This window comes from Larimichthys crocea, chromosome XVII (genome assembly GCF_000972845.2).
Source record: "Larimichthys crocea isolate SSNF chromosome XVII, L_crocea_2.0, whole genome shotgun sequence".
NCBI classification, from domain to species: domain Eukaryota; kingdom Metazoa; phylum Chordata; class Actinopteri; family Sciaenidae; genus Larimichthys; species Larimichthys crocea.
The window spans coordinates 10,713,279-10,726,094 of NC_040027.1; the positions used below are offsets into that span (position 1 = coordinate 10,713,279).

Consider the following 12,816-nt stretch of genomic DNA (forward strand, 5'->3'; position numbering starts at 1 on the left):
ACTCTCAGAAAGCGAGCGGCTAACTGGGAGTTAGTTCACCGGACTCTCACTAGATTGTCTTGATCCTATCAGGCTAAAGCGCTTTACAAAAGATAGTGAGCACATTGAGAACTGGCCTGTTCCCCCCCTCCTTTCAAGCTCTGCAGCATCTACCTCTGCCAAATACTGGCTCGTCTGCATTGATTTGACAGGAGAACACCACCACAAACTGTGGCCACAATAGACAGAAAGAAAACTCTGTGGCTTTCCTCGTGAAACAAAATGAACACTTTAATACTGCATTGTGCTTGGAGGCCATACACAGAGCTGGGTTTAAACAAACGAGACCACTTCTGGCTGTCATCCGTGAGCTGCTGTTCTGGCACGAGGGAGGAGTTTTTGTTTACGGGGAGAATAAAAGAAACAAACAGCGTTCCTCGAGGTCCAACTAATCCCGGCTTTACATAAATTAAAAAGCGTGGAAATGTCTGGACAAGTGAGAAGAGTGCAAACATGCTCTGACTACCAAGTCAACAAACTGTGAAGAGACAAAAAAAGAAGAAAAGAGGACTGCCTGCAGAAGTCAAGGATGGAGCAGTTCAACAGTTCAGTGGGACGACGTAGAAAACAAAGTTTGTACGTACAGTACAGATACAGATTTTTGTCTAAAAATAGTCTTTGATTAAATATCAGCCGAGAAAGAAAGGACTTTCCCCTCTCCAAACAGAGGCAGTAAAGTTCCTCCCAGGGTTTGGCTGAAGTGTTCATCTTCACTCGAGAGCTCGTCAGCCTCTTCAGTCCCCAAAGAAACTCTGACCACTCGTTCCTGCCGGTCTGACTGACAGCTACGATCCAAAGCTTGCCCCTGAACTAACCTTAACTTTTGGTTTGACTTCATGTTACATCCTGACATCTTCACGATGAAGACAGACTAACAATTTCAATCTGATGAAAGGAGGGAAATAAAAAAGAAGATGAAGACTAAACTCCCTGATTTTGTTACAGAGCTCCCAAATCTGTGTGTGCACACGCATGTGATATGTATATTAAAAGTATCTGTAATTAAGGATAGAGGCAAAATAAAAGGATGGAGAGAAGCCGTGGATTTTAAGGACTAAGTCTAGTGTCGGTGTGTGAATATGCATAAAGTTTAGAGATCACAGTTTTCTATTGAGACCAATAGGGCATATTTAGGCCAGGTTGCACCAACAACGATGAATTTTTAAACCAGATTAAATGGTTGAACTTTAAATTATCATCGTAAAATAACAGAGATGAAATTTAATCCTCTCTTTAAACCACACTTAATTGAAAACTTGTATAAATTTAATTCTGTTTCACAAAAAAATGGAAAATCGTGATCCGGCAGGATGTTTAACTTTTAATACAGCTGCCTTTTCTTTTTTTTTGAGACAGACTCAATCCTAATTTTTCTCAAACTGTCATGAACCAACTGTCAGACGTGGCAGTGGAAGAAATGCAGCTGTGCGACCGATTCATGCTCGCCCTGAGATTTTACGCCACCGAAGGTGAATGAAGAAGAATCAGAGAAGGCGAAATGATGAAGCCAAACGTTAAAGCAAACATCTCAACATTGATTTAACTCAACAAACTTGGACTTACTAAACTGAGAATACTTTTCTTTATAATCTTGATATACTTGTTTAAAACTCTGATGAGATTAAATTCATCTTTGCTGGTGCATCCCGGCCCGCAGGAGGTCCTTACATTCTCAGTGAGTGTGAATCTTCATTCATGTATTTATTGGCAGCAAACAAACACTAATGTGACAGTTAAAGATGGCTCTCTGAGCGAGTGTGACTGATTTATTTATCAGGAGCTCCGGCTGCTTCTAACACCTCTGTACATTCATAGATCTCTACAGCTTAGACACGGGGGATCACTGAAATGTGTTTAACTCGTGCTGTAGCCCTGATCCAGGACAATCTGACAGTCCTGACACATAATCCAACATGTAATTATAGTAAATAAATAATCTGATAAATAAAATATATCTTTTTTTAAGAAGATACGTCAGAACAGACACAGTACAGGCAGGGGAATGTTCTTATAGTGACTGATCTGGTGTAATACATTAACAAATAAATAACACACGCTGCCTTCCCAAACAAAGTGAATGAACGCCTGAGTGACTGACATGTTCAGGCTCTGTATGAAAGCCAACCAAGACGTGTACGTGACATCAGAGCTACTCGATTCTCGCCGCCTACGGCAAATGTATTTTTTCATGTGAGTCTTTCCTGTTACACCAACATGTCGGCGTGATCTGTGTGTATATAATTGTGCACGTCTGACGGAGGTTAGTTCTCTACGTGGTTATTCCTACAGAGTAGTTTGATGTGAATGGACGAAAACAGGTCAAGGCTATTGTGTTTTATCGTCAGGGGAGCAGGTTAGTGTGTTACACCGCTATCTCATCTCCCAGACAGTCGGGGGTTCCCTGTCTGTTGAGAACGTTAAGCAGCCTCAGCGTCTCCTCGTCCGTCCCCCAGCCAAAGATCTCCAACCCTTCCTCCTCATCGTCCTCCCCCTCATCCTCATTGTCATCGCTGTCGTCTGTGTTCGACTCGTACTCCGAGGCGATGCCCGACTCGCGAAACCTGGCAAAGTCCAGGAAGCCCAGAGATTTGCCGTCGCGGGGGAACAGCTTTGTGTCGGAGACCTCTTGATCTTTACGCTCCGGCGTTTTAGCCTTGAGCAGCAGGGGAGGAGAGGGGAGTCGAGGAAGCGGAGGGCCCGGGAGGAAACGGAAACACTCCAGTTTGAGAAGACACTGGTCCCTACCTAGGGGGCTTCCCAGAGTCCCGTTGGAAGATGAGAAGGCGTTGCTGGTCCCATCAGAGTTGCCCAGCGCGGGGAGGTTGATGGTGGACACCTCGGGTTTCGGCGTTGTGGGGTCGCAGATCACTGATGGTATTGTGGACCTGAAGGTGATCTCCAACAAACTGTCCTGAGATCCCACTGGAGAGATGAGAGGAGGTAGAAAAGAGGGAAGGGCAAAGTGATGAAAGAACAGAGGGAGGGAGAGACAAGGGAGAAAAGACCGATCAAACATTTCATACCACAGCTCGACTGTGCCTTGATTTAAATTCATCTGCTATCACCGCTCCTGTTGGATTGTGGCAGAAGAAGAAGAAGAATTGTGACTACTGATCCAAAATCAATCACTCAGTTACCAATAAGTCATTCTGCTTTCACACTGAGTAAACAAGAAAAGAAATATATATAGATATAGATATATTTCAAAGCATTTCATCATCATCGGGGCTGCTTGGTGAAACGTGAACAGACCTGGAGCTGAAAAACTGAGAGAAAGATACATTAAAGCCGCGGTTCTCAAAGTGTGGGCCGAAAAGTTTGAGAAGCACTGCATTAAAGGAATACTCCATCTTTATCGCATCAATGCCAACACGCACTCATCTTAAAAATGACTCCTTCATGGAGGACGGCAGCTGTAGTCAGATTAGAGTCACAACAAAACATCAAAATATCCATAGAAACCTCTCAAAGCGCTCCCGCAGAGCGACCTGCTTCCTCTGTGTGTGGTGTGTTTGAAAGTTTAAAGTCTGAGGAAAAGGTTTGTGTAAAAAGCTGCAGCGCTGTTTTATCAGACTCACACGGAGCGTGAAAGACTCGAGTCGGGTTGAAAAAGTGATTGAGGAGAAACGCAGATTAAAAGAGTCAGACCGAAAACAACCTGGAGGAGGTAGTGTGCCGTTTAAAGTGCCGGTGTGACGAGAGATACGATCCGAGAAGTCCAGTTGGAGTAACAGATTAATGGGTTTAAGGGTTTATCATGGAAAAATGCTGCAGCTTGTACTCACAGATGAGATTTTACAACCCTGATGTCGGCTGGAACTATTTTATCTTTTGTCACGACAATCGTGAGGAAGACAGTCGAAATACTTGCCGGATTAAAATGTTTTGAAGCAAAGGTTTTTGCCGGCTGACCGTGCACGAGCACTTCTACTGACTCCACAAACAGAGAGATGCGATTTGTTTTACTTATGCCTGAAATCAGCCTGACTTTGCTGGAGCTCGACACACAAAAAGTGCTGCCATGCAACAACTTTCTGTCCTCTGCAGTTGCGTCTTGCTCTCGTCTTGTTTTTATCGACTTTTAAAGGCTCGCATCGGCTCCTGTTCACCGTGATATGATTGAAGCTGCACCGCTTATTAAGAAAGCCATTATATGATTTTTAATCTCGTCAAAGCGGTTTTGAAGTTTCGGTGCGGCGTGCTGTTTGAATCTCTTTACTAACTTTTCAGTCACTGATCTTTTTGCTGAGCCGACAACATCAGGCCATTTAATATTTTCTCGCAGAGAGCGCTTTCACAGGATGAATGCGCCCCAGCAGAAGAATGCACTTTTCTTTTTGTGCTCCCGACATGTAAACATGCATCAGACCCGACCGGCATCGGGTCCCCATTTAGCAGCACTTAATGCAAATGGGATGAACTGCAGCTGGGCTCATTTACGGTGCTTAATGCTCCTCAGACTACGACGCTGTGGATCAGGGGGCAGAGTGGGTGGCCCACTAATCCTGAGGTTGGCGGTTCAGTCCTGCTATCCGCATGGGCAGGACACTGAATCCAAAGCAGCTCCTGATGATCGACCAGCAGTGTGAGTGTGTAATTAGAGGCAAGTTGTAAAGCGCTTTGGATAAAACAGGGTTCCTCATGCCAGTTTTCAAGGACTTTCCATGCCCAGTTACCTCAAATTCAAGGACCCAACACTGCACAGTTTGAGACACAGATCAAGGCAAATTACTGCTACAACACTGAGAATATTTAAGATGAGAACTTGAGTCCAGACTTAGCAGAACGTTCATTGCATCATTCCACTTTGTCGCACCTTCTTGAAGCAGGTGCTGCGTGAAGAATATATATGAATTTAAGCACTTTCAATGAACCTATTTCAAGTTAAATCTTTTCAAAAAAAACTTGGACTTTTCCCCCTGAAAAAATCAAGAACTTTTAAGGATTCCAAGGACCTATGGGGAGCATAAAGCACCTACATTCATTTGATGCATTGACCCAAACTTCAAATAAATACTGTTCATTGAACATACTGATCAGCTCGAGGTTATCCTACAAACCTTTCAGAGCTGCCACAGAAGGAGGGTACAGGATATTAAAAACATACGTTTTTTAAGAAGGTTTACTCGTGATCAAGCAATGACCTCCTGCGTGGGATCCGCACCTCACATCATGTTTCATGCTGCAATATTCCACCGAATGTGAAATCAACCTTTCTCATGCTGAACTTTTTGACTGTGATGGGAAAAAAAAATGGACAGGTGTAACCAATCAAATTATCGATGGCTCTGTTCCATTTAGGTGTGCCAAGAAGCATCATGCACAATCCCAACACTCTGACACTGACACACTGCCGAGCCACCATAACCGACGTGCCTGCGCCATGGAAAGGTCCATTTCTGTAAATGTGTTAAAAATATTTGACCGCAGCATTTCAGCGTGCCGTAAAAAAGCAATTTCATTTCTATTGAAGACAGATTCTGCCTCCAAAACAGTTTTGCTGACCTTAGGCGCGTTTGAAAATGTCCAACATGCAGAGGCGCCAATGAGGAAATATACTTTCCCCGCTGGCTAATAAGATAAAAGACTGTTTTGTCGCAAGGCGACAATTGGAGTGCAGGCCGGACGGCGATAGTGCAGAGACGATTGTGTTGCTCAGAAGCTTTAATGGAAGAGTTTCCATTCAGAGGCTCGCGTTAACGTCACCCTGTCTGCATGAGCTGAACATCTCTGCAGCCTCAGTGTAAGAATAGCTGACGTGTGGCGGACTGCTGAATCATCCCCGCCATGCCGCTGTCATTTATCATTAGACATTGTTCATCATTTTATTGTTTCGTCATGGCGTCCTGACGGACTCAGTGAAGTTTTTCTGCAGCGCCGGTGACGCAGAATAAACTAAGCAGATCACCGAGGACAGTTTTATAACTGTATGTCTTACTTTGTCTCACATCTTTCCCTGTTCTGGGAGTATTGAGTGGGAGTGCTGTGGCTGTGGAAAAGGGGGCTACAATGCAATCGTTGCGGGTGATTGCGCACCATCAGAACACGTTCATTAAAAGTCCCTGTTTTTGCCACTGACCTTATTAGTGTCTGACAACGTTATGGAAAGAAAAACGAAGCGTTTTCTGGACGCTTGGCTTGTTTTCGGTCAGTGAAGTCAGTCTCCGGAGCTTCACGGCTTTGCAGCCTCTGGTTCACCTGCTTGTCTCTCTCTGTCCTTGTCAGCTCTTCAATTTGAAGTCTCGTGTGTATACGACAGCTCAAAGAATAGAAGTCGACATTGTCAAAATCAGCTAAATATTCAGCCATGAGATCGAAGCTGCTAGAGCAGAAGAAGTCACGGTCAAAGTCTTTATACACACAACTGTCCTTCATCACGTGTACTATGATGGACAACTCGATCCGAAGGCAGAATAAAATATATATTATTTTCATATTTTGATCAACTCACTGCAGTTTGGTCCGGACATCTTAGTCTCCAGCTCCTGGATCTGTTTAACCAGCAGCGAGATGTGCTGCAGCAGGTCTTTGTTCTGGAGCAGCAGCTGATGGACTCGAGCCTGAGCCTCCAGTCGAGCTGTGGCCTCTGCACTCAGCTGGTCCTTCAGCAAGTGGACCTGCACGGGAGGCAGATGGACAGATAGAGGAGGAGAAAGCAGAGAGAGGGATAAGAAGAGAAGCTCGGCGCTGAGTAAACAACAGGATCGGCACGACTACTATCTGGATTCAACAAACACTTCAGACCACACAGCACTCCACTCGAAGGCCAGGGCCAAACTGTGTTGGCCCTTCAAGCAGAATGTTCTTGGAAATCAGGAGCGAGTGCTAATCGCTTTAAATATTTGAGAACAACAAAAGAAAAAATAAGTGACTAGTCCTTTTTGTTCAGCTTATGACAAAGAAAAATAAAAAAATAAATATAGACCACCTCCACTAACATCCATAAAACTTGTAACTCTCACAGCCATGCGGTGGAAAGACGTGCAACCGCCTACACTAGCTGGATGGACCAATAAATTAGTGTCATGAATACCAAATGAAAAGATAATTATAACCTAAAGGGAAAGTAAGTGCACGGTGCTCAAATAGTCATGCATTTTATATTATTATAGTTTTATTGTATTCCGCCTCTGCAGATGTTTTTATTCTGCACTGGACACTTGTTCCTTTTTCTGTCAACAACACATACTCTGTGTTCAAACACATTTTTATCCAGCAACCTTGGTTCATATACAGATGACTATGAATCCAATTGTTGCTCAGTTGAACTATAATAAAGCCGAAGGATGTTTGCACAAGCTCGACACTGAATCGGTACGTGAAAAACAAAAGGAAGTTATGAGACACAACAAAGAGTCTAGATAATCCCCCGCTGTGATCTGAACCCACCACTCACATTTCTTCCAGTTTAGACGAGACTATAAAATATTACACAAGGGAAAAATGTTTGTCTTCTGATTCCAAGGTGCTTAATGAGAGGCTGTCAATCAAACGCAGAGTTTGTTTCTTAAATCAAATCTGCTCTCAGAGGAAGGTGTTAAGTAGTATCACTTGTTCCTTTTCAAATTTGAGAATTATTCTTTTCTTTTTACATTTTAGTGCTATTCACCAGTGATTTAGACGAGCAGAGAATGATAAATAAAGAATCTGGTTTTTAGATTAAGTGTAACGACTTATAACACGCAAGAAAAAAAAACAAACTACGACTTTATTCTGCTTTTGAGAAAAGGCATCAATCAAACATCCGGAAAGATTTTGGGCAGTACATTTAAAAGGCTCTTGAATGAGTGCTTTTACCCACATCACAAGTAATTCATTTAACAAATTCAGCTATTATTGAGGCTTTCACCTAATAACCCAATTAATCAGGAGAGGCTTTTCAGATTTGGCTGACTCGGCTCAGCAGGTGGCGGTAACTGATCAATCACACTGTATTTTTGCTGCCTGGTAATTAATCAAAGCAATGTCAAGAAAGTACAGAGTGCTTTTTTTTTTTTTTTTTACAGTCGGTGGGAAACAGATCAATCAGTGACACTCCGGTGGGGGACGTGTGAAGGAAAAGTCGCCTCACAATCGGAGCGTTGTGCTCGAGTTAAAGTTTGATAATGAAAAGCTGGACGCACGTTTCATGTGGAGATTAAAGTTAGATCGATAAATGGAGCAAAGGCGGATCGACGTGTTGCGACTGTCGAGCTAAAACAACATATTGACTGACAGAAAGTTTCTTTTTTCAGAATTGATCCATCAGATTACTATTAACTTTGAAAACAATCGCAAAAGATGTAGTTCGATGAGGTCACAAAGTAGTGTTGGATCATGGGAGTTGTTGTCTTCTTTGTTAAACAAGTCTGTCTATGTTCAAGGACAAGCTAAGTTTCATTTATTTACGTTCACGTTCAGTGGTGGGAGTGACAGACGACCAAATGAAATGCAGCATTACCTTGAAAAAAATCAAGCATGCATTGGAACATTGTTGGAAACACTTGGGATAATGGTGTTTTATTGACATCTCAATGCCGAAATGTTTCGTATTATACCTTTAAGAATAAACCTTTTGGCAAAAGTATTTGAATTCATCCAGTGTCTTTTGAGACACTTTTTTTTTTAATGCAGCGATTCAATTTTCACTTTCAGGAGGCGACAAAGCAACGTTGACCTCTAGTCACTTTTCAGTATGTTCGGCTTTTATTTGTTTTATATTCAAAGTCTTTCAATTTTCACTGTTGGACAAAAGCATTTTGAATATGTCACCTTGGGATTTTTTCAGATGCTTTACAGCCAACGCCTGCTTACGCTTTCAAAATGAAGCTCGTCGAAGTTGCAGTTCACGTCACGTTTGGGCAAGAAAACTTGTTGCCATGATCAAGTAAACACTGACTCTGGATAGGCCCTCTAATTGATTTTAAGTATTTCTCATTAACATTACGAAGGACAGGGTGTGGCTATACGTAGATGATGTTGCTCTTTATATTGAACCTTCATACACAATGTCGCTTTCCCCATGACGGTATCCTCTAGCGGATCAGTAGTTTTTTTTACAGGCTGGTCTGCTTTCTGATATTTCATCATTATGTGCACTCACAAAAATGCAAATACACACAGTCAGACAGGTGCAAGGTACTGAAACGAGTGATCTCTGTAAGCACTGTGGCTTTATGTCCTTCTGTTACATTTTTATGACAGTGTCTGCTCTGATCCTCATGTAACCTTAATGCCACAGTCTGCTGTGGTCTGCAAGATTAAAGCTCTATTTCAAACCAAGACTGAAAGGACACAACTTCTATTAGACTCTGAATCATTCATGTAAGGTGGGGGAGAATCACAGCGTCCACTTCGCACACATGTCCAAATACATACACACGCCATTACACGCTTTTGTAGCAGCAATAACTCCTGTTTTTACTTCAAAGTACTCTCCAAATCAAACATTAGTGGCCCCACCTCCCACCCTGTTCAGCCATCTCCCGTCTCGGGCACGTAATTGCTTTCAACGATTTCAAAAGGAGAAATTCTCAAGGTTCCAAATCACAAAAAAGGGTTCAGAAAGAAGCCCAGCGTGCTGAAGAAGCCCACTTACTAATGATTTTCTGACAAGAGACGTAGCGTGGCTCTCAATAGTCTGATGAAGCTTAACCCTGGAGTTTGAACAGGTTCCAGCAGGGCTTCAAATATCAGCTGTCTAATGGGCAAAGAGGTACTGAAGAAGAGAGAGTGTAACATGCTCTTATCGGATTACACTATACGCACGGTGGAGAACATTTTTATGTTAAATAGCGACAATCCAAAGGTGCTTCTTGCTGCATTCCCACAGGCGTCTCAGGAGACCAGTTCGTATTCTGTTTTCAGCATTTACAAATAGCTTAATCAGTACTAGAGAGTGTCTGAACAGGCGCCCGTAACATTTCTAGACAGGCAGTTTGTGTGAAGGAACGACAAGAGCAGCGGTGTATTTTCAGAGCCGTGAATCACGGGGGGGCCTCATGCGGAGGCACAAGTCATTGAAACTCGTAATGACCCCCTGGTTTCTCATTTCAGCTTGATGTGGTAACACAGAACTCGTTACCGTGGTAGCGTGGAGGCTCTTGGCTCTTGACGTCAGTGGTGACACATGTCAAAAGCACCAACTACAAAACAAATGTGTGGTGTGTAATTGGTGTTTGAACTAAAGCCGGCTTCAGCAACACAGAACAAGGTTGTTTTTGTTGGTATATATTCGTATTAATGTCCCACACTTTATTTTAGTGCATGTTACTCCTGATATTCTCTTAATTATTGCTCTGCATGATGAAAACTCGCTTTATTATTGTTCAAAGATTGAATTCATGTCTTGTGCCAGCCTACAAGTTATTGAAGCTCTGCTCACAATGTGGAATTAATTTTGAACCTGAATTCTTCTAATCTGGTACTGCTTTTATCGTGTGTGATTAAATAAAAAGATCTCGGCCATTAATCAATGATTTATTAGATGATAAAGATATTCACAGACAGTGCTGTGAGCTGTGCACACAGGCTAATGTGCTTGCTCGTATATTCTGCATGGAACAGGAAAGGTAGAGCACTGTATACACAGCCCACCTACATACAGTAAACACAACACTCTGATATATACGCGTAGGCTGTTTCACAAAATGACATTATTTTGGCACTGAGTTGAGCTGGATCTTGTTTTTAAGTCAAACTGTGGAGCCACTGGAGATTAAGCCTTCTTGTTTTGTCAGCCAGAGAAGCAAATATCTGGCATTTTTAAATTATTTAACATTATCTATTCCCTTTCACTGACTAATCTTACTCTCCAAACATTTAATTTGAGACGAATAAATATTTACGACCTGAATTAAGTCAATTAAACGTCATTATTAGTAGCCTTTTTGATGGAAAATTCATTTGACTTCTGTTTTAAAAACTGTTCATTCACAGTGTCTGCTGTTATATCGATATCTCCTTCCCCTGATGTTTCTATCTCCTCCCTCATCCCTCCTTTTCTGTCTCGGACATAATGACGGATGATTAAACCTCATCAGCCCCTCCGCACTCCGATAAGGGAATCGGTAGAGCGGAGAAACAATATGAAGTCAAAATTCACAGCCTCCCTTCCAAGGCCTCCACCTGCTCTCCCACATCCACTACACTAGACAGAAAAAAAACAAGCGTGGAGGAAGACAGCCATCTACTTCCATTATCCTTGCACTTAGCAACAAATGGAGGTGATTCTAGATTGTGTTCAGGCCAGGCTGCCTCTGCCGACCTCATTTGTAAAGCCTGACACCCCGATGATGACTTTGGTGGTGTAATTTCCAGCTGACGGGTTCCCATCTTGAGCTGCAGGAAAGAGGAGCTTGACTTCGACATATGCCGCCCAGCTGACAACTCTAATAGCACATGAGCCACCCCGGCATGGTTTACACTGAGGCCTTGGAAGCAAAAATGTCACATTTATCCTGATGCTGTCCGAGTTAAATGTCTCACTGAGCTGCACTGACTGAACGGCCGCATGCAGAAACAGCTGAGAAGAAAGCCGAGAAGTTTTTTCTTTTTAAAGTCAGACTGTGGCTTTAACGTCTGGATATCTGATTTAAAAAAAAAAGAAAAAAAAAAGAGCACAGCGGCTCGTTCTCATGCAGCCCCACGAGCTTACATTTAGTTTTATTCTGTAGATGACCAGACCTGGTTTCTGTGGAAACAGTGGCTGGTCCTACAGATAAAATATAGAAAACTGGAATGAAAAATTTATCAGATGAGAGACGATAAGACCTAAATAATTACAGCTGCATCTCTCCGGCTGTTTCCTTTTGCCCTGCTGTGTGTCTCCATCTCATTGTCTTTTTATAACTCCACATGAACTGGAATATCATTTAATTTACAAAGAAATATTTGAGGGGTATAGTTTGACAGATGTACAGGTGTATTTGTTATGATTACACTGAAAAACTAAGAGAGTCCACAACTTCGCTTTCAGCCTTTTATTTCATGCAGACTCACTCCTGATCAGCAGCTTCTTCTTCTGACACTCATTATGTCCACAGAGGCTGTGGAGCCTGTTTAAATTGCCCACTTACTCAGCTCTGGCTCTAGTAAGACACTGGCTCCACTTTGCATCTGCAATATCCCCATATACAAACACTAACACTCCTCCGGTGCTCTGAGCTCACAGCCCAGCTAACAAACTGAGCCAATGTTAGGTAACAGCAGCTACAGATGGCAGCAGTTTACTTTACTGTCCATCAGCAGCTGCAGCACATCAGAGGGAAAACCAGAAATATGATCCAGTTTCACCCAAATCAGTAAAATAGTTGGTGGTGTGTGGCAGATTGGGATTCACTGGGAAAGTCAGTGCAGCATCAAAAAGATTTCAAATCTATTATTTCATGGTAAAAAACTCCAAGAAGAGTTATATATAGTTATAAATCAGTTGAATGTGCACACACTATGATTTTTGGCGACTGTCGTCAACAGCTTTAAACAAAGAAGAATACCAACACTGAATGTTTGCTGTGGTCTGAAAATAGAAGCACAAATATTCACACCTGGGTTTGCAGAGTAACAATGAGTACCGTAGTGTTTCAGTAATCATCTGCACTAAACAGAACAACTGCAGAGCCTGTTCATAACCATGTCTAACAAACTGAGATCGACCCACAAACTGAAGATCTTCAGTTTGGTGGTTAAAGAAAATGTCCCGGTACTGATACTATTGTTTCTCTGCATCATTTTTGAGGTTGTTCATTTGCAGCATCTGAGCTGTACAGTAATAACTCTGTTTTCCACATTATCTAATTC

General features: G+C 42.5%; 1 protein-coding gene across 1 annotated transcript in view; it reads right to left on the bottom strand.

Moving 5' to 3' along the window:
- Positions 1 to 263: 263 nt before the first annotated feature.
- The window catches only part of nos1apa (nitric oxide synthase 1 (neuronal) adaptor protein a), a 149,932-nt gene continuing 137,379 nt past the window's right edge, over positions 264 to 12,816 (bottom strand). The window contains exons 9-10 of the mRNA XM_027289874.1: positions 6,491 to 6,656; positions 264 to 2,961 (exon numbers count right to left, since the gene is read on the bottom strand). Coding sequence (XP_027145675.1) covers positions 2,402 to 2,961; positions 6,491 to 6,656 — 726 coding nt within the window. The 3' untranslated portion in view covers positions 264 to 2,401. The remainder of the gene's footprint in view (positions 2,962 to 6,490; positions 6,657 to 12,816) is intronic.